Below are 20,198 nucleotides of genomic sequence, written 5' to 3' on the forward strand. Positions count from 1 at the left end.
ATATGGTGGACAAAGTGCTTGATTGCTGTCGGGCCACTACCACCTCCCTTGACCCTTGCCTGGCCTGGCTAATCAAATCAGCCAGGCCTATAACAAATGAGTGGCCCCCCTGCAATAATTAATTGGTCTTTCCAGGAGAAACTCATTAGGCCATTAGGAAGAAACCAAGTTTGGCGGCGGATGACATTGGAAATTATAGGCCCATCGCCAATGTTTCCTTCCTTAGCAAAGTGGTAGAGAGGGTGGTAGCTGACCAGCTCCAGGCCCTTTTGGATGAAACCAATGCCCTGGATATGTTCCAGTCATGCCACGGCACAGAAATGGCATTAATCGCCCTGTTTGATCACCTGTTGAGGGAGGCTGACGGGGGGCTAAACATCTCTGTTGGTGTTCAGGGTGCTGTCCTCTGGTGAAACGTTAGGAAGAACAACCTTCAGAACACGGCCAAAGAGCCTGAAAAACCTACAACAACAATTAGATCCCGGCCGTGAAAGCCTTCGTGAATACATCTCTGTTGGTCCTCCTCAATATCTCAGCCGCCTTTGATACCGTCGACCACGGTATCCTCCTGGGGAGGCTCTCTGAGTTGGGAATTGGTGTTTTGGTGCTTGCCTGCCTCTGATCCTTCTTGGAGGACTGTCCTCAGAGAGTACAGCTTGGGGAGAGTGTACCTGCCCCATGGAGCTGTAATTGTGGGGTACTGCAGGGCTCGATTATCTCTTCAATGCGAGTTTAATATCTATGTGAGGCCTTTGGGTGGTGTCATTAGGGGATGTGGGGTTTCATGTCATCAGTTCGCTGATGACATCCAGCTCTACATCTCCTTTTTTTCCAACATCAGTGGATACCATTTCATCCCTTCAGCACTGCCTAAAGGCCATACTGCAATAGATGCAGGAGAATGAACTGAGGCTGAACCTGGACAAGACGGAGGTCCTGAGGGTGGGGAGCCCTGCCATCAATGGTTTGGGAAACTCTCTTTCGGGGAGGTGACTCTCACCATGAAGAATGAGGTTTGCAGTTTGGGGGTCCATCTGGATCCAGCGCTTACCATGAAAACCCAGGTAGTGTCAGTGGTCCGCTCCACCTATTTCCAGCTCAGGCGGATTGTTCAGCTGCATCCCTGTCTTGTTGGGGCACTCACCACTCTGGTCCATGTGCTTGTAGTCTCAAGATTAACTACTGTAATGCACTTTACGTGGGACTACCTTTGAGGTTGATGTGGAAGCTTCAAATGGTGCAGAACGCAGCGGCCAGACTTCTCACAAGGGTGAGAAAATATCAGCATATTTCCCCCACTCTGGCTGCCCTTCACTGGCTGCCCATTCATTTCTGCATTGATTTCAAAGTGTTAATGATGACATATAAAGCCCTAAACGATTTAGAACCTTGATATCCAGCGGAACGCCTCCTCCCACCTAGATCTACCAGAATCACTCATTCTAGCCTGGAAGGGTGACTGAGGGGCCTAACACTGAGGGAGGCCTGGAGAGAAAGGACAAGAAACTGGGCCTTCTTGGCAGTGGCCCCTCGTCTCTGGAACAGTCCGCCTGCAGAGATCTGCCTGGCTCCCTCACTGGGTGTTTTTAAGAGCAAACTAAAGACTTGGCTCTTTAGGCAGACTTTCCCTCCTGTCATCACCTAATGACTTCCCCATTTTGAATTATATTGTCACGGTTCTTCATTATATTGCTTTTGCTTTATGTTTTATTGTTAGCCACCCAGAGTAGACTTCGGTCTAGATGGGTGGGTTTAGATTAGATTAGGCATCTTTCAGTCTTGAGAGACTATGGTAATGTGCTTTATACGGAGGACTTGGAGAGTGTCCCATCTATCCGGCATGTGTTATAAATCAATCAAGAGCACGAAGCCTGGGTAAAATAATATGGAGGATAGGCTGTTACCCAAGCAGCAAATCCCCCCTCTCCATGTCACTGAAATAGTCCAATGGAAAGGCAAGAGCCAATACAACTGGTTCCAGTGACGTTGCAGGAGTTGCCAGAACGACACGAACTGTCTCCGGGACTCCAGCTCCGGATTTTATCTTGAGGTTAACTCCTGAAGCCTTTTCCATCAGTGGATATAGCCACAAAGCAGTGGAGGTTTGAAATTGGAGTTTTCTTTCTCCTAGATGGGCTACCTCCCAAGGCTGATGAGGCCCATCTACCCGGCATGTGTTATCAATCAATCAGTCAGTCAGTCAGTCAGTCAGTCAGTCAGTCAGTCAGTCAGTCAGTCAGTCAGTCAGTTAAACAAACAAACAAACAAACAAATACTTTTGCTCCTGACTTTGTTCTCATTGTGGACATAGTGATGGACTACACACACACACACACACACAGAGAGAGAGAGAGAGAGAGAGATTATTCCAGGGACTAAAGGGGATGCTGTTTTGCTCATCACATTTGTCCAAATAAGTAAGAAGGTTATAAACTCTCTGCTCAGGCTTGCCATCCTTTAGAAGACGGTCATGGAGTCTTACTGGTTTTGTTACATTTACATTTATTTACACATACACAAGTTGAATATAGAGGGAGTCATTGACTAAATGCTCCACTAAGATCCACTGTTCTTGCACCAGATTTCTAGAGAGATTAGCAGCACGACAAATGTCGTTAGCTTACAAAGCCCCAAACCTCAGTGCTCCATGTCACTTTCTGTGTATCGCCGTATCTCCAACAACTACATTCTTTCTTCAAACAAAGACACCTAGATTATTCTGTCTTTTGCTAGAAAGAGTGATGGCCTGCCTCTTCTCTCATTAGGTTTTCCCATTCAATGCATTCCTCTAATAAGTGGCACTTGGTTAATTATTTCATTCCCTGGCAACATATCACCTGTTGCAATGTACTTAATGAAAAGTTGTGCCTGGGCAGCCAAATTTAACATTCTTCACATCCCTCTTATGAGCCTCTCATGCAATTTTTCATAACACTATATTGGGTTCTGTGATGTTTTAACTGTTTCTTGTGAGTGGACCTTTCCATCAGGATGAGTCAAAGTTTCCCATAATCAGACTTATCGAATCAAAAATATAGGTTCAGCAAGCACAGAATCAAAACATTATTCAGGAGTTATCACCTATGCAAAAATTTCGCTAAAATTAGGAATGCTGTGGCCCTTCTCCCTTCATCATTCCTTCTATCATTCTCCTACACACGTAGGGTAACAACGGTGAGCCTCCACTATCATTTGTGGTTTTCCACATGTGCCGGAACCCTAGGAAATCAGCACAATAACTCACTTGGAGAGTTCCCAGGGATTGCAGAACATCTTCCGCTTTGGACTTCTTGCTCTTCACAAATAGGAGAACAAAACTGGGCAGAGGGGGCAGTCTAGAGCCTTGCCCTATTTCTGTAAGCTCTCTCTTTGTGTAGTAACATATAGCTAAGGCTGCCCAAAAAATCTGTTATGGAAATGACATTCTATGAAATGTAAGGAATGAGACATATAGTTCTTACAATAAACACACAGGAAGCTTATGAACTTATCTGCATACCTGGTTTACACTCATGACACCTCCTTCCCTGGCGGTGAGGCAGGCAAACGCATTGTCCGTTGATCTGGTCACAAACACTTCCTCGTAGTGTACCCAAGGGATCACAGCCACAAATCTCACAACCAAGAGGGTTTTGAGTGGTGAGATTGTACGAATGAGCCAAGCACTGATCGCACTGAAGACCTGTGACACCAGTTTTGCAATGACATTGTCCTGTTGATTTGTCGCACAGCAAAGAACTATTTAGAGTACCAGCCTTATTACAGTTACATGAAAGGCACAATAAAGAATCATTCCATAGAACTCTGTAATGCCCGTCTAAGCAGTCACCACATTGCCGTCGCCCAAAGTTAGGCCTGCAGATGCACTTTCCTGTTTTAGGATCACACACTGTGCCAGGAACAGTTCCTTCCACTGCACAGTCACAAGGCTTACAGCCAAAAGCATCCATGCCGTAAAAGCCATCAATGCAAGTATCACAGTTAAGTCCTTGGACATTTTCCTTGCATCTGCACTGACCAGTGGAAGGGTTGCAGAAATTATGCTCTGAACCATGGGTGTTACACTGGCAAGGCTCGCAGACATCTTTCTTGATTTCTTTGAGGAATTTGTATCCAAAGTTGCAGTGATCACATCTGAGACCTGAAGAGAGAAATGCTTGTTATTAAAAAATAAAGGAAGGGGAGGAGAGTTTCATCGAAAGCAAATCTGAAGACAATAAAATATCTAGACCTACCCCAGTACCAAAGCAACAACGCCTTACCTTCTCTCTGCAACTCAAACCACATCACAAATATAAGGACCCACAGAGAAGAACCTGAAGAGCAAACTATTTTAGTTGATTCAACTAACCTGTAGGGGAGGGATTGCCATACTCCTGGGACTTCCTGTCTGCCTACGGGGTTGTACTTGACCCCTGGGACTGGAAGTCCTAGAATTACAAAAATCTCATCCCTACTACCTAGCCAAGCCATATGCTATAATAGATCAAAATTTAATTAGAATTGTCACATGCAACAGGACCTGGGGAAATTTTCCAGCCTACCCAGAAGACAACTTTCAATCATACCCTAGCAATGAACAAAATAGATGGATATAATATGTGCATATCTGTTGGATGGATATAATATGTGTATACTTGCTTCCCCAGATAGTACACCAGATGAAGGGGTTGTACAGTCACTGAACACAGGTCTTCTGGGAAAGCCATTCAATGATAAATTCAGCTTTCCCAGAAGACCTGACTGTACATACCGTTTCATCTGGTGCACATGCTTGACAGCCAAGAGCCCCCAAGTCTGCTGCCAGACAAAGTTCATGTCAAGATATCATTAATAATATTTACATGCCATCAAATTAATTCTGACTTCTCATGACCTTTTCCAGAGTTTTCCAGGGACAGAGTACTCAGACGTAGTTTACCACTCCCTTCTTCTGGGGCAGTCTAAGAACTGACACAGGTTGACACAGAAAATGTCAAGGCTACACAGATATTTCTTCTCCTGGAATGCACAATGGGAAATCAAACTTCCAGTCTCTTGCTCTGCAGCCAAATAAATAACACTATCTAGACACCAGAGAGACTGTTATTTATGTGCCTTCAAGCCTGAACCATCTCTAGATGCAAAAATGATGAAACTGAGGCTTTTCTGCTTTGGACATATCATAAGAAGGCAAGATTCTCTGGAAAAGATAATAATGCTGGAAAAGGTTGAAAGCAGTCGGAAAAGAGGATGACCAAAATACAAGATGGACTGACAACCTAAAGGAACCACAGCACTGAGTTTAAAAGAGCTGAGTAGAACTGTTGTAGACTGAACATTTTGGTCACCATAAGCCAGAGTTGCTAGCACATAACAACAACAACGGAGCTTTCAAGGTTAAGTGAGATATTTCAGGAGTGGTTTTACTAGTGAGCTTCCATGGCTAAGTAGGGATTCAAACCCTGGTCTCTAAGAGGGCTCAAATTATTCAAATGCAATCTAAGCACAGAAGTATAGAATAATGGAGTTGGAAGGAGCCTATAAGGTCATTGTTTTACTGCTATAACTGTTAGGAAGCTTTTCCTGAAATTTAGGAATTATGTCCATCAACAACTTTGTTCCCACTACTAAAGAAGGTCCCAAACTGGCTGAGAATACACTCCGCAGACTACTTAATTTATAATTGATCTGGCTTTGGATTAAAATCAAGGAGCTCCTATATTTTATAGAAAGCATAATCCTAGCCAATTTTGTTTATTTAAATTTAGTTCTTGATTGATTTCATGATACTCCTCAGTTTTTAAATTGCATAAATAGATTTTTTTTTAAAGGAGAAAACAAAAAATGTATCCAGCGTTTGTTCACAAAAACAAACAAACCCCCAAATAGTAAAAGAATGGATCATATACTTCTGCAATCATATATCCTGGATACAAAAAATTAGAGTGCTATAAATTATTTATTGACAACTTTAGTCCTAAAATTCAGTACAGCAGTGTTCATTACTGTATCTTCCTAAATACCAACAATACTTTGTTTCTAGATTTCAGTCTGAAATTACATTTTCTTTCTTTTTTTAAATAAACCAATGCATTTAAATGTAAATTTACTAAGTCTGAAACCAAATCATTTTCTGTGTCAACCTGTGTCTCCTTTGAGAACAAAGTCATGGCTTTATAGTGCCCCTGGTATCTGTTATGGATTTTTTCTTTACTTTTATTTTTTATTCAGTGATTTTATCTACATTTTCATTTATAAACTGTATGACCAAAAAAACAAAACAAAACAAAACAAAAAAACCCAAAGACAGAGGTACTACTTGAAAAATCTTGTATAGGTATATTAGGTAACATTTCCACTAGCCTACCATCACTAAACTCTAGCATACAGTAACCTAGAAATGAAAGCCGCAGGTTTTAAGTAAGTTTATTTTAAAAATTGCCTAAGAACACAAATATATGTAGTTTCCTGTATAGCAAAAGCAACCCTCAAAACAGCAGGAAATGCATTATAGATGGACAAAAAACTGGAGAACTCCAACAGAAGGCAAGTTCCTTTAGCAGTGATGAATGGCTCACCTAAGGCATATCATTTAATTTCAATAAGGAAAATAAAAAAGGACCACTATTGCCGCAAATTTTAAAAATAACTGTATTGTTAACAAGAATTATGACTCATTTTGAACTATTAAAATTGGTCTACATGGATTCATATCATATCAGTTTTAAAAATATGTGCAGTGCTTATTTGAATATGCCATACATATTCCTGACAGGTAATCTATTCCTAACGATACCGAGAAAGGCCTACAGGGCATCACATTCAATGTTAACAAGTACAGGGGAGTTAGCACGCTTGGCATTTAATTCACATTCTTCTCCCTTTTTTATTCTAGATGAATGACCTACTTTAATAAAATTATTGGTGCTAATGTATTTTACTGGTGATAGGATCATTAGTAAGATTTAACAGTTGTGCTAACTCTTAACAGCTCATGCTGCATAACATTGCAGCACTTAGTTACATTTTCTGTTATTAAGCTTGTTTAAACAGATGCAACGACAATAGGGTTACTTGTATGCCCACTTTGTTATGTGTTGTTGTTGTTTATAAGGCAGCATGTATTTTAAATAGACATGCTAATCCTGCACGCGTAGTGTTTAATAATTTTGTTAGGGTGTAGAAACTGGCATCTGAGCAATGATCATGGGGTTAGTTGAAAAGCACTTGTGTAAGTCGATGTTGAAACCATGTGACTCATTTCTTTAGCAGAAGCTCTGCTATATCATATGTTGAAGCAGGAGGTAAGGTAGATAGCCTTGCTGGTGATGGTAGCTGGCTTACTCTATACCTTCCTCAGAGAACCTTTCCTGGGGCCCACACACTGTTGTTTTCAACATCTGGTGAATATCTTTTTAAAATATTCTTATGCAGATCATTGGCACTGATAAAGTTCCTTTTATTTGTTTATTGGCCAATTTCATACTGATTTTTCTGCCGTAACACTGTTTTTAGCTGATCTTGCTTTGAATTTTTAAAAATGTTTATCCTAATTTTATTTATGTTGGCCAAGAGTAATTTCTTTTACCTTGTATGGAGCAAGAAATGCCTGATGCTCAAACTGGATTCAAAAAGGAAAGAGGCACTTGAGATCTTATTGCAAATATTTCCTATAGGTGGCTTCCTATAGGCAAAGGAGTCACACAAGGGTGCATTTTATCCTCTCTTCTGATCAGTTTGAACACAGAACATACCATATGGAAAACCAGACTAAATTCAGCTAGAAAATGAGTGAAAATTGGTGGAACATCAATAGTTTCAGACATGCATATGACACTGAATGCAGCAATGACTTGAAAGAACATTTGGAGAAAGTAAAGAAATGTGTTAACGCATGACTGAAGCTGAACATGAAGAGGGGGAAAATCATGACTACCAAAGAACTACACAACTTTAATGTTGACAATGAAGAATTGGAAATTGTTAACATTTTGTATATCTTAGTTCAGTCATCAGTCCAAATGGATTGATGATTGAATGAAGGAAGAGCCAATAAACCAGAAAAAGACTGAGATCAGGAAGGTCAGCAATAAAAGAATTAGAAAAAATTATCAATTGTGAGGATGTGTCACTGGAGACCAAGATCATCCACACTTTTGTATTTTCAGTAACCATGTATGGGTATGAAAGTCAGAAAGGATAGAAAGCTGACTGGGGGAAAATGATTCATTTGAAATATGGTGCTGGAGGAGATCTTTGTTGATACACTGGACTGCCAGGAAGACAAATATATGGGTCCCAGAGCAAATCAAGTTCAACCTATCTCTGAAGGCAAAAATGATGAAACTGCAGCTGTCATAATTTGGACACATGAAGAGAAGGCAAGATTATCTGGAAAAGACAACAATGTTGAAAAAAGGTTGAAGACAGCAGGAAAAGAGGAAAACTAAATATGAGATGGATTCACGCCCTAAAGGAAGCCACAGGCTTCAGTTAACAAGAGCAAAGCTGTTGAGGACAGGACATCTTGGCTCTCTCTCATTCTTAGGGTCACCATAAGTCAAAGGTGACTCGACAGCATGCGACAGCGACAACATTGTACAATAAGATAAGTAATGTTCTTAAGGTCGGCTGGTCTTCCAGTACTCTTTTTTCAGGAATGGTCCACCTTAAAAACAAGGTGATTAACCTTGAATACCTTAAGTGTTTTTTTTAAAAAAAAACTGGTTTTTTTTTGTTGCCATGACTACACCACCAAAATTCAGTGACATGGTAGAAATGTAGCAGTAGAGCAGTGGGAACGGCAGTGGATGTAGAATACTGAAAGGGGAGTGGAGGAAAGGTCTGAAGGCTGTATATTGCCCACTCCTATATTATTACTCCCTGGACTGTGCAGTTCATTAGCTTAAATAGATTTATATTTCAATAGTTTTTTTAAAAAGGGAAAGGGACAACAATACACATCTTGTAAATGAAATCAAGGACAGATTCCCATAGCAGTCTGTTTTGATTAAAACAGTGAAGAGGATTGTGGTCCTTTAAAGATTAACATGTGGTATGAGCTTTTATGGATTGTGGTTCATGTCATCATATGCATAGGATGGATCTACAGGAACATACAATAACAATGGTTGTCCAGAGTTTCAGAACGGAGTATTTCCCAGCCCCAGAAGGAGAACCCAAGGATCTAAAGTGCCTGATTTGGTTTTGGTACCTCAGAAGTTAAAAATCCAGAGAAGCTGCTTTGATTTAACAGGATCAAAGGGTGACTGACGGTTGGGCAAAAGGGCCCAAGTAATGCAAGATCAATTCATGGAAGATTGGGAGCTGGACATGGAGTAAATTCCATGGATGCCACTGAGGTGAAGAAAGAAAAGAAGGAAGCAAGGGAACAAGGGAACAAGATTGGTGAGAGCTTTGCCTGCACACTGGAGGTTAAGCAGTAGTTGATGACACTGAGTACAATTCCTAATCCAAATCAGATTATTTTTCTCATGTTCATGTTTTCTTCCACTATTCAAACAAATACTTTAATATATTTGGACAGGCTACAAAACAGCTGCAAAAAAGATGACTCATTTTGCTTGGATATAATCCAGTCAAACCCAGCTCTCCTTGCCAAGAGACATTGATACCTCTGCTAACAGAAGGAAACAATTTAAAGTAATGCACCTTTCCTCTTGCAGAACCCTGAATTCCACCCCAATCAGTTCCACAGGGTTGGAGGACCTTCTGAACAATGTGGAAGGGTAGCAAGATAGCTGCAAGGGAAAAATGATTCAGCAGAACCACACACACACACACACACACACACACACACACACACACACACACACACACACACACACACACACACACACACACACACACACACACACACACACACACACACACACACCTTTCTTTTTTATTTGTGAAGGTGTCTGCTGTACAGGTTTCGGTGGTGGCCACAAGTGCATTTGCACTATTAAAACTAGTGTGCCAGCTGCATCCATTTCTTGAGATATCTGATCTGGCCACTGTCGTACATCCTTTAGTTACATCCCATCTGGATTACTGTAATGTGCTCTATGTGGGACTGCCTATGGGGTCATGAAACTTCAAGGGGTCCAAAATGCAGCAGCCAGATTACTCACTGGGGCTGGTTACAGGGATCCCATAACCTCCCAATGCAGAAGCTCCACTGGCTGCTGGTCAGTTTCCAGACACAATTCAAAGTGCTAGTTTTAATAAAGGTAAAGGTAAAGGTTCCCCTTGACAATTTTTTTGTCCAGTCGTGTTCGACTCTAGGGGGCGGTGCTCATCCCCGTTCCCAAGCCATAGAGCCAGCGTTTTGTCCGAAGACAATCTTTCCGTGGTCACATGGCCAGTGTGATTTAGACACGGAATGCTGTTTACCTTCCCACCGAGATGGTACCTATTTATCTACTCGCATTTGCATGCTTTCGAACTGCTAGGTTGGCGGGAGCTGGGACAAGCGACAGGAGCTCACTCTGTCGCATGGATTCGATCTTACGACTGCTGGTCTTCTGACCCTGCAGCACAGGCTTCTGCGGGTTTAGCCCACAGCGCCACCACGTCCCTAGTTTTAATATAAAGCCCTAAATGGCCTGGGCCCAAGCTATCTAAAAGATCATATTTCCCATTATGAGCCAGCTCAGGTGTTAAAATCATCAGGAGAGGCCTTTCTCTCGGTCCCACCTCCTTCACAGGTGCATCTGATGACAACACAGGAGAAGGCCTTCTCTGTTGCTGCATCTAGACTTTGGAACCCCCTCCCACAGGAAGCCAGACTGGCCCTATCTTTGCTATACTTCTGTAAGCAGGTAAAGACCTTTGTCTTCAGGCAAGCCTTCCCTCAGTAACCAGCTACCTGTGTGTGATGTTTAGATAGATTGCTATGCATTACTGCTTTGATTGGATTGTTAGTACCACTTTTGTTTTCCATTTCTCAGAGTGGCGTTTTTTTAAAAAAAAATTGTATACTTACTGATCTTTGCATTAACATTAGGTCCAACTTGACAGCAACTCGCAACTTGCCAGTCCTCATCCCTGATAAATCAGCAGTTACACAAAGCCCATGGAGTGAATGGCTCTACTGCTGTTGGGATTAGCAGAAGGATATGCATCCTCCCTCCTCCCAAAACTGGGAAAATCTCTACATTTCACTTATACCTTCTGTCCATTAAATATAAATAATGATGTTTGAAATTATTCCGAGTAAATGATGTTTGAGTTGATGAGAGATTATATGCATATATCCTGCCCATAAAAGTAAAATTCTATTATTGTTTTTTGCTTGCTTGCTTTTTAAAACCTTTTAGGGTTTTTTTTATTAGAATCAATGAAAAACGCAACTCCAACTTACATGATGGAATATCACAGCGTAATATAAAACATATCACTTTAGTCTGTAAACTAACATTGGTTGTCTATAGGATTTTTCCATATATGTTCTCTATCTCTCTCTTCCTCTCCCTCTGTGTGTATGTGTGGGCAGAGAGACCGTTTAAGCAGAAATTCCTTTTTCTTGGGGAAAATTTTGTGTGTGTGTATGTATGTATGTGTAATATAGCACACCTATACTGCATGTCGGGCCATGTACAGTTACCAATCAGAATTCGTTTGATCAAAAAATTCTCCTTGCATAATATTCTCATATATCAACATTTCAAAATGCATTATATGCCCTGTATACTCTGGGTATTTGATAAATTTTGTCCTTACATAGATGTGGCTCTCCTCAAATATGTTGGAAGTAATAAATTGCTATAATCAAATCTAATTTCTGGAAAATACCTTTGGGAACAGCAAACAAAAAAAAGTGTGTCTTGTTAAAAAAATGATAAATAACACTGAAGGTAGTAGTTTGTTATAATCAACTTGGCATTGAATTACAAAATTAAAATTATGTGGCCCTTGATAACTAACCCTAGCAATGTATAAGATCTGTAGAATTATGTTGACATTTTGCATTTCACAGGAGCAGTTCAAAGAATAATAACAGAAAAAAATGAAAAGATTTATCACGAAGGACTCTGTAGCGCAGAATATTTTTGAGGAGGAAAAATCCATTTATTTTGGTCTGTTAAGAAAACTGACAGATCAACCATTTGCTTAGAACTCATTAAGTTTATAAACTCATGAAAGAGCCTTATTTTCCTGAAAGAAACCTTTGGCAGCAGCAGTAAGCAAATTACATTAGTTCTATCTTTTATTATTGTGATAGAATATATGAAGTGGAAGGTGTTGCTGTATCCAATAAATATAGGAAATTCTGAAGAAGAGATTTAGTAGTATTATTAAGTACACAGTTATGTGTCATTAAATGAGATTTGCATAATTTCTCATCAAAAAGATGACATCTGACCTGCTGTTTTTAAGAAGTTCTGGCATCAAGTGTTCTACTGCTAGAGGAAAGAAATAAATCTAGCTGAGATTTGTTCCTTGCACCTACCGATAACATTTTCCTTGCATTTGCACTGGCCTGAATTTGGGTGACAGGTAATACCTCCATTGACTGTCCCAGAGGTATTACAGTTACAGGAGCTACAGCCATCAGGATCTGACTGTTGAAGATTGTAGAATCCTTCCTGGCATTGATTGCACTGTCGGCCAGACACATGTCTCTTACAATTACAGTGGCCTCCCATCTGGAGAGATAGAAAAAGAAAAATGTTGTAGAATGATAAATGTGTCTCCTCTTCCCCCTCCCCCCCATCACTGCTTCCAATAGACCCACATTAGCAACGTGGGTAGGTTGACAGGTTAAAAAAAAAATCTTCAGGTGAAAAGAGGGACAAAGCAGGGCTCCGCAGTTTATGTGCCAGCTGGCTGGGTAGCTCATTAAGATGGAGTACCAGGGGTTGGGAATTCAATTCCTCAATGTGCCTTCCTGGAGAAGAGCTGGCCCATGGTAGCTTTGGACAAGGAACACCGCCAGAAGAGGGGACTGGCAACTGCTACTGAGTTCTTCATACCTAGGAAATCCTGGCAAGGGCTGCCATAATTCAGACACGTCTTGACAGCATATAATAATTAATTAGTCAAGTCACATTTAAAAAACCCAACCCTCTAAAACAGTGGTCCCCAATCTTGGGCCTCCAGATATTCTTAGATTTCAACTCCCAGAAATCCTGGCCAAGAGAGGTGGTGGTGAAGGCTTCTGGGAGTTGTAGTCCAAGAACATCTGGAGGCCCAAGGTTGGGGACAATTGCTCTAAAAATATTAGTAACACAAACTCATTAGCCTCACTTAAGGAAGGACAGGCACTTGGGGTTGAGATAAATTTTAACCTGTCTGCATAGAACTAACATACGGGTGGCTCTCAGATGTCTTCTCTGAGGGCCACCCCAAGTGTTGCAGGTCCGTGTCACTGCCATACTCATTCCACAGATGCCACTGCCATTTCATTAGGGAAGACAGTGCATAAGCTCCTCCAGCACAACTTCCGCTTAGGAATCTAATCTGGACTGGATCAACAAAGCATAAGGGTGGTTCTCCTTACAATGCTGTCTTCTCCAGTGCCACAATCCATCAAATACTTTCTCAGACACCTGTTTGCTAGTCTGCCAATGTTGTTGTTCCTTCAAGTCAGAACCAACTTATAGTGATTCTAATGGGGCTCTCAAGGTAAGTGAGGTATTTAAGAATCACTTTCCCACTCAGTTTCCATGTCTGAAACCTAGGCCTCCTGAGTTCTAGTCTGTTACTCTAGCCACTATAACACACTGGGTAGCCATTGTGTCAATTGTCTGTCAATAGTCTTGACAAAATGAGGAAGGAGGCAGATGAGAAAAGTCATCCCCACATGCAGCACATCTCCAGCCCTCCTGCTCAGCCGATTGGCTGTGGCAAGCATAGTGAAATGATCTCAGTTACTTAGGCATGGGGAAGGTTAAACAATCAGAAGGCATACAGAACGACAAAAATGCAAGCCGGCTTTCAAGTTATGGCACCTCCAGGTTTAATGTGGCTCTAGGGCTGGATGTCCAAAGTGGATTCCTCTTTCTCGTCATCACTTTCAGCTCTGCTCACACCATTGCCCAGAAGGAGAAAGCCAAGAGAACTGAGCTGCGTCACTCTATTCTGCAAACCTTGAAAACATCAAACTGAAAGTCCAATTTGGCCCTTAACAGTTTACATCTGTCCCCTGGAAGTCTCGTATTCAAAGAGCACTCCAGATTTTACTTAACAACCGAAACAAAAAAAACACAAAATGGTTCTGCATTTTCTTTTGCATGTTCTTGTCATTGTTTTACACCCTTGGGAAAAGTCAGTGAATGGAAAGAAGTAACAGAAAAGAGCAGAACAAGGAGACAATGGGGGTAGATAGCATTGGGCCCCTGCTCTGGTGTGGCTTCAATAAACACTCACCAATTCTAACTGTTGGACACCAGGACTGCTGTGAAAACACTTTTGTTTTAAAATTAATGCAAACATTTGGCCCTAAACATGCAAAAGAAGTTCATTGGTTTTGACCATCTGAACACATATCTCCTTTTTGTCATCCTCTTATATATAACATCCAGGACAAGAAGGAAAATCACCTCGAGAATTCACATATTTGCAAGGTTTACAGGGCATTTTGGAGAAACAAGGAGCATAGGATGCTAGACATACAATGGTAGAGCTGGAAGCGACTTCAAGTCCAATCTCCTGACCAAGCAGGACATCCACAGCTAAAGCATCTTTGATAGTAACTAACATCTGCTTTGAAAACTCCAATGAAGGTGAGGACACTTTTATTTTGAGATTCTCCATCCTATTGTCAAGCAGTTCTTCCTGTCAGAAAGTTCTCCCCATAGCAGAGCTAAAATGTTCTTCCTTGTAATTTGAATTTGTTTCTTTGAGTTCTGTCCTCAGAGCTACAGAAAACAAGCTTGCCCGATGGTTGCCAACAGGATTCTACTCATTGTACTACTTTTATAGGTAACGAAAGCATAGCACTCCTTTTTAAATAACATGTAGCATTGATTCATGAGTCATTTTGGTAAAGTGGATGCCGTGTTGGAATAAAACTCAGTTTCAAATTCTGCTCAGCTATGATACCTCACCCAGGGATAGAAATGGTAAACCGCATGTGAAACACACACTTTGAAAATCCTGATAGGGTTGCCATAAGTCAGAAGCAACTTGACAGCACATGACAACAACAGCATTGAACAGGAACTTATAGGCCCCTTCCAACTCAATTATTCTATGATTCTAGGATTCTATCTACTCATTATTTTTCTGATTAATTTTGCAGGCTAAAACTAGGGCTTTTGGCAGAATTCTGAGATTTTTTTTACAAGTAATGGACAATGATGATTTCAATAATGGTAATATTAAATAACATAACAAGTAACTCAACAAGTAACTTAGTTTCTCTTTAACATTTATGAAAAGTTACATCATCAATGACTTTTTAAAAGTAACTTCCCAAGCTCTGAACTTCATCAAATTAAACACTGTCATTGATCTCTGTTGATCTCTTTCCTTGTTCTGCTCTAGCGCTTCTATTTCCAGCAATCAGGAGGGAGAAAATGCAACTGTCGGAAAGAAATATAAAGTAGTTCTCTACCAGTTCCCAATAATTTCCATTTACATGGGCATAGCATGTGGGACTTCTGGTTCAACCCCATTAATATGCAGTCATATAAAAAAGAAGGCACCAGCTGAGGATACCAAAAGCTTTGAGGATACACAATCCAATCCCTGAGACGAAAAGAGAGTACAAAGGAGTGGCTGAATTATAAGCAATAATAATTAAGAATAGCTCAGAAGGGAAAGGAGAGAACAGTGATTCAAGGAAAGTAAGGTGAAAGTTCAGCGCTGAAGGGATTCAGTGTTGCAAAGGGAAAACAGGCCACCGATGGAAAATGACAGTGTTTAATTTGAATGAGGGCTCAAACTCTGAACTTGAGTAGTATTAATAAAGTACTCCTGCACACATAATATGAAAGGTGCATCTTCTTTAACCCAAATTAATCACAGTCATAAAAACATAACAAGAGCTGTGCTTATTATGTTTAAACCCAATTTTCATGTGTGAAGCGTAGACATCTCTTCCATCATGTTGTCATCGTTTCGACTTATGTACTGCTCCATAGTGCTTGGAACACTCTCAGGGACGTTTACAACACAACGATGCAAACAACAATTTGCTCCCCAGCAAGTGTGTTGCAATGCAGTCCTGCTATGCACGTTTGTAAATGATGTTGCCACAAGAGTGAAGGGAATGGCATGGACTTTTCCCATCTCCCTCTACATTCTATCAAAAGGAAAGGTTCCACTGTCATAAGAAAGACTTTGACGAGTGGCTCTTAGTGATTCAGCTTGAAGCATGTCACTGCAGAACTGGCGGACATGTTTCTGGCCACTCTTGGCAAGAAAGCACTCCCTGGTCCCAATGAATCAAATGAAAAGACATTTAATATATACTCCATTCATCTAAATTAAGATTAATGGATTAATTAAAGCTGCACCTTTATACCCTCAAAAGTCTCGTCAGGTCAATGGGGCTTATTCAACTCTAGATATGCAAAATATTGGCTAAAACAGACAAGTTCCCGTGAATCCAGCTGCGCTTACTTTGAAGTAACCATGCAAAGGATCACATTTCTATTCTAGATTGTACTATTGTGAGGGTTGGACTTTAGGGTCCTCTACTGGTTCACAGAAATCAGTAGAGTATTGTTGCTTCAAAACAGGTGAAAGATTTATTGGTGCATTTAACAATAAACAAATGTCTGTCAGATGATTATGAGTCTTTTCTCCTTCTGCTGAGGGGTCCGGAAGGGGTCTCCAATCTTCAAACAGGAATGGGTTGCCATAACTATTGTTCGATGGTACCAGTAAATCAGGAGGGACCCAGTCTCTCACGGTCTGCCCCGTCAAACCTTCCAGCAAGGGCACAGTCTCGTCATCCCGATTGCCATTCCACAGGGTTCGTCTCTCGGGGTCTCGATCCTCCCAGGATCCTCCCTGTTGTACTTCTTCCTCATCTTTCTTATTCTCCATTCTAGCCTTTTTCTCCATTTTCTCTGCTCTTTCATTCTCTTCTCTCAACCTCTTTCTCTACTTTCTCGCCTTGGCTTCTCTCCAATAAGAGGGTCTGGGGGAGAATCTTCCTTCTTTTTCTGTAATCCGCCTCCTCATTAGGCACTCTCAGCCTCTCCCAGCATCCTGTCCAGGAGTCTTCCATCCACACCCATTCCCAGCCTGCTGGCAATGGACTCTCTTTCCTTTTTACCTCCCCTGTTCCTGCCTCAAACTCCACCCTTTTTTCCCTCTCTTTTCTTGCCTTTTCCTCCTGGACCTCTCTCATTGTCACACCCTGCAAGTTCTCAGTCAACTCCCTTATTTCTGTCCCATACTGAGCTTCTGCCGCAGGTTCTGGTTCTGGCTGGGGACTCTCCTCCTTATTCTTGTTGTGGGGGGAGGGATGGCTCTCCAGCGAGTGGGGCATCCCTCTCGCCTTCTGTCTCATGACTATCCAAATTACTTTCATCAAGATACACCTGACACATAAAGACATAGACATCGATGAAACTGGTTCTATGGTGGCAGAATTACTTCTCCAAAACTAAAAAAAAAAAAATGTGCTTGCTCGCTCGCTCACTCTCTTTAAATCTAAAGCAAACATTTCAGATGATTGTTCTTTTCCGGAATTCTGTATCTTCGTTTAGGCTAAATGACATATAACTGGTCCTGTACAGAAAAGCATTGATGAACTGCTGGGAATGGTAAATTATGCAGAGAAAGTGTATTCGGGCCCATTTTTAACACATTTCCTTGAAAATTATCCTTGTGACGTGACAATTAATTTTCATGAGCCAGGGCCTTATTCCTTATGATTCCATCTTCCTTGGGTCAGCCTTGGAAACACTTCCTTCAATAATGCCTTTCTATTTCATGTAATTCATTTCAGCCCATTCTCTCCAGCCTTACTAATCTATTTTTTAATGCCTCTTAATCATTTTGCTCTACCTTGCTCCCATTGCAGCAGTCTATTGATGTCTTATTGAGCTGTACAGTCCAACCCATTTTTCCTTATTTTCTTTTTTATAAAATCTTGGTTTTGGACTCATTTTTCAGTCTTATTCATTGCTAACTTTCTAAGAGAAAACGCACACGCACACACACAATCCCACCTTGAACTAGAACAACTCAGTGCACGATAACTGCCACTTGAAACAAGAAATCTCAAAGAAGGCATTTAAATTCTCTCTCATGCACTGTTCTCACCACCTTATGGGAATCTTTAAATTGTTTCCGGAGTTTTAAAGTATTTTAATTTTGATGGTCTTGGCCAGTAAAGCAGCATTATGAGAGCCACAAAACCAAATCCTGTCCTTCAGACTATTGTTGCTATTCTAAGCACAACGCTAGCAGGTTTCACTTTGCTGTTTACAAGCTTAAACCCCATGTTGGCAATGAGCTCTTGATAGGCAGAAGATACCAAATCTTGCTGTGCTCACATAGCCTCTTGAAGGATCAAAGCTACCAATAAAAGAGAGTCCCCAGAGAGCATAAAAAACAAACACAGAATGACAGAAAAAGACACAAAATGTTACAGGATAAAATGATTTTTCATCATCACACCAGCAAAGAACGTCCAGTGTCACATAAGAAGACTTTAAGGGAGTCAAGTTTTAGACTGGAGCAGATCCCAGTGGAGGGTCCCCCCCCCTCATATTCTGCTGGACTTTGGAGTGGACGGGGGGGGGGGAGGAAATGAATGAATGGAACAGTCCAATGCATGTTTCTGTTTGCATATGAAAGATGGCTTAAAACAACTGACACATCTTAAAATACATATCTGTGGGGAGTCTTGAGGAATGCAATTCCTCTCCCTGTCTGTGGTAGTTATATGGAATGAAGAGCAGGCACAGTGGATTGAATTCCATGGATTCCATGGATTCAATGGTTGTACATTGTTTAGGATTACCAAATTCAGGACGATGGGAGTAGTTTGTTGCTTGGGCAGGGGAATAGAAGCAGGCCTCGGGAACCCTCTTCTAGTGATCAGGTGGGTTTCTAGATACAAGAAGAGTGATCTGGAACACTAAATTAAGATGAGGCCCAGAATGCTACAAGATCTTGAAGAATAACACCTATTTTCCTTTTCTGAGTACTTTTAAATAAACTACTGCGTATATCACCATATTACCCAGAACACCTCTGATCAAACCTGCTTTGAGAAGGTAAGCAAGTCAGGCCTGTTATTTCTTAGCAGGGAAAATGTAAAGGAATATCAGGCATCTCCAGGCTCTGATCATTCGAGGCTATGTACACACAGCAAGATATGAAAATGCCTGCCTAAGAAGAATTCATTGCCAACATGAGGTTTTCGCTTGTAGAAAGCAAAATGAGAGTGCCCTGCCTGAAGCCCAGAGAGCTGGGCTTGACAACACTGCGTGAGACAGACAGATTTTAATGTGTAAAACCCAATTAATACCTCCTTTCTGATATGCTTTTGCAATATTTCTGGTCCAACAAGCATAACCCTCCATGGACTATGCTGGTGGAAGATTTAGACAGATATAGCTTTGATATCAGAAATTTTCTTTGCTTTATATATACCCTGGGTAGACCTAATGAGGTCTAATTTTCTTTGCTTCAAATATACTCTGAGTTGGACCTAATGAAAGGCCAGCCCCTAGGACTGGACCATCCACTCACGCATCTTAACACAGGGCCATTGATACTATTCCTGCCCATGGTGCCCAGAGCGCTGTTCTCTTCCCACTCTGCTGGCCACTCAGCAGTCGTACACGGAGTCTCATTCTCCTGTCGCCTGCCTGGAGTGATCAGCTGAGCAGGAACAGAGCAGAGCTCCAGGTGCCATTGGCAGGATGAGCAGGAACGGCACTGCGACAAGATGCGCAAGTGGACGGCCCAGTCCTGGGGGCTGCACCCTCTTTAGGTGAATACGAATATCCCCATCTCAGTCTTAAGGGCTGTTCACATGTTAAAGAATATCTCAGGTTTACATGATTCGACTTAAAGTGAGTAAGATATAGATTCATCCTGTTACAATTAGCAGAGTCCCATCATTCACTGGAATGTTTCTTTTTCCAGCTTTCTTTTTCCTAGAATTACTTCACAATTGGCTCTACTCCAGTGGTTCTTTATTAGAACACTTATCCATGACAGGCAAGAAAACAAAACAAAAGCAGGTCAGTTGCATGTGTGAACGGTGCCATTTGAAACATTTGGAAGACCTTTTT

The 20,198-nt window shown here is 41.3% G+C and overlaps 1 protein-coding gene across 1 annotated transcript in view; it reads right to left on the bottom strand.

The window, feature by feature from the left end:
* Positions 1-20,198, bottom strand: part of USH2A (usherin) — a 559,229-nt gene that overhangs the window by 503,616 nt on the left and 35,415 nt on the right. The window contains exons 10-11 of the mRNA XM_078392221.1: positions 12,440-12,635; positions 3,500-4,141 (exon numbers count right to left, since the gene is read on the bottom strand). Of these exons, the coding sequence (XP_078248347.1) occupies positions 3,500-4,141; positions 12,440-12,635 (838 nt within the window). The remainder of the gene's footprint in view (positions 1-3,499; positions 4,142-12,439; positions 12,636-20,198) is intronic.

The sequence above is a fragment of the Pogona vitticeps genome, chromosome 1 (genome assembly GCF_051106095.1).
Source record: "Pogona vitticeps strain Pit_001003342236 chromosome 1, PviZW2.1, whole genome shotgun sequence".
NCBI lineage: Eukaryota > Metazoa > Chordata > Lepidosauria > Squamata > Agamidae > Pogona > Pogona vitticeps.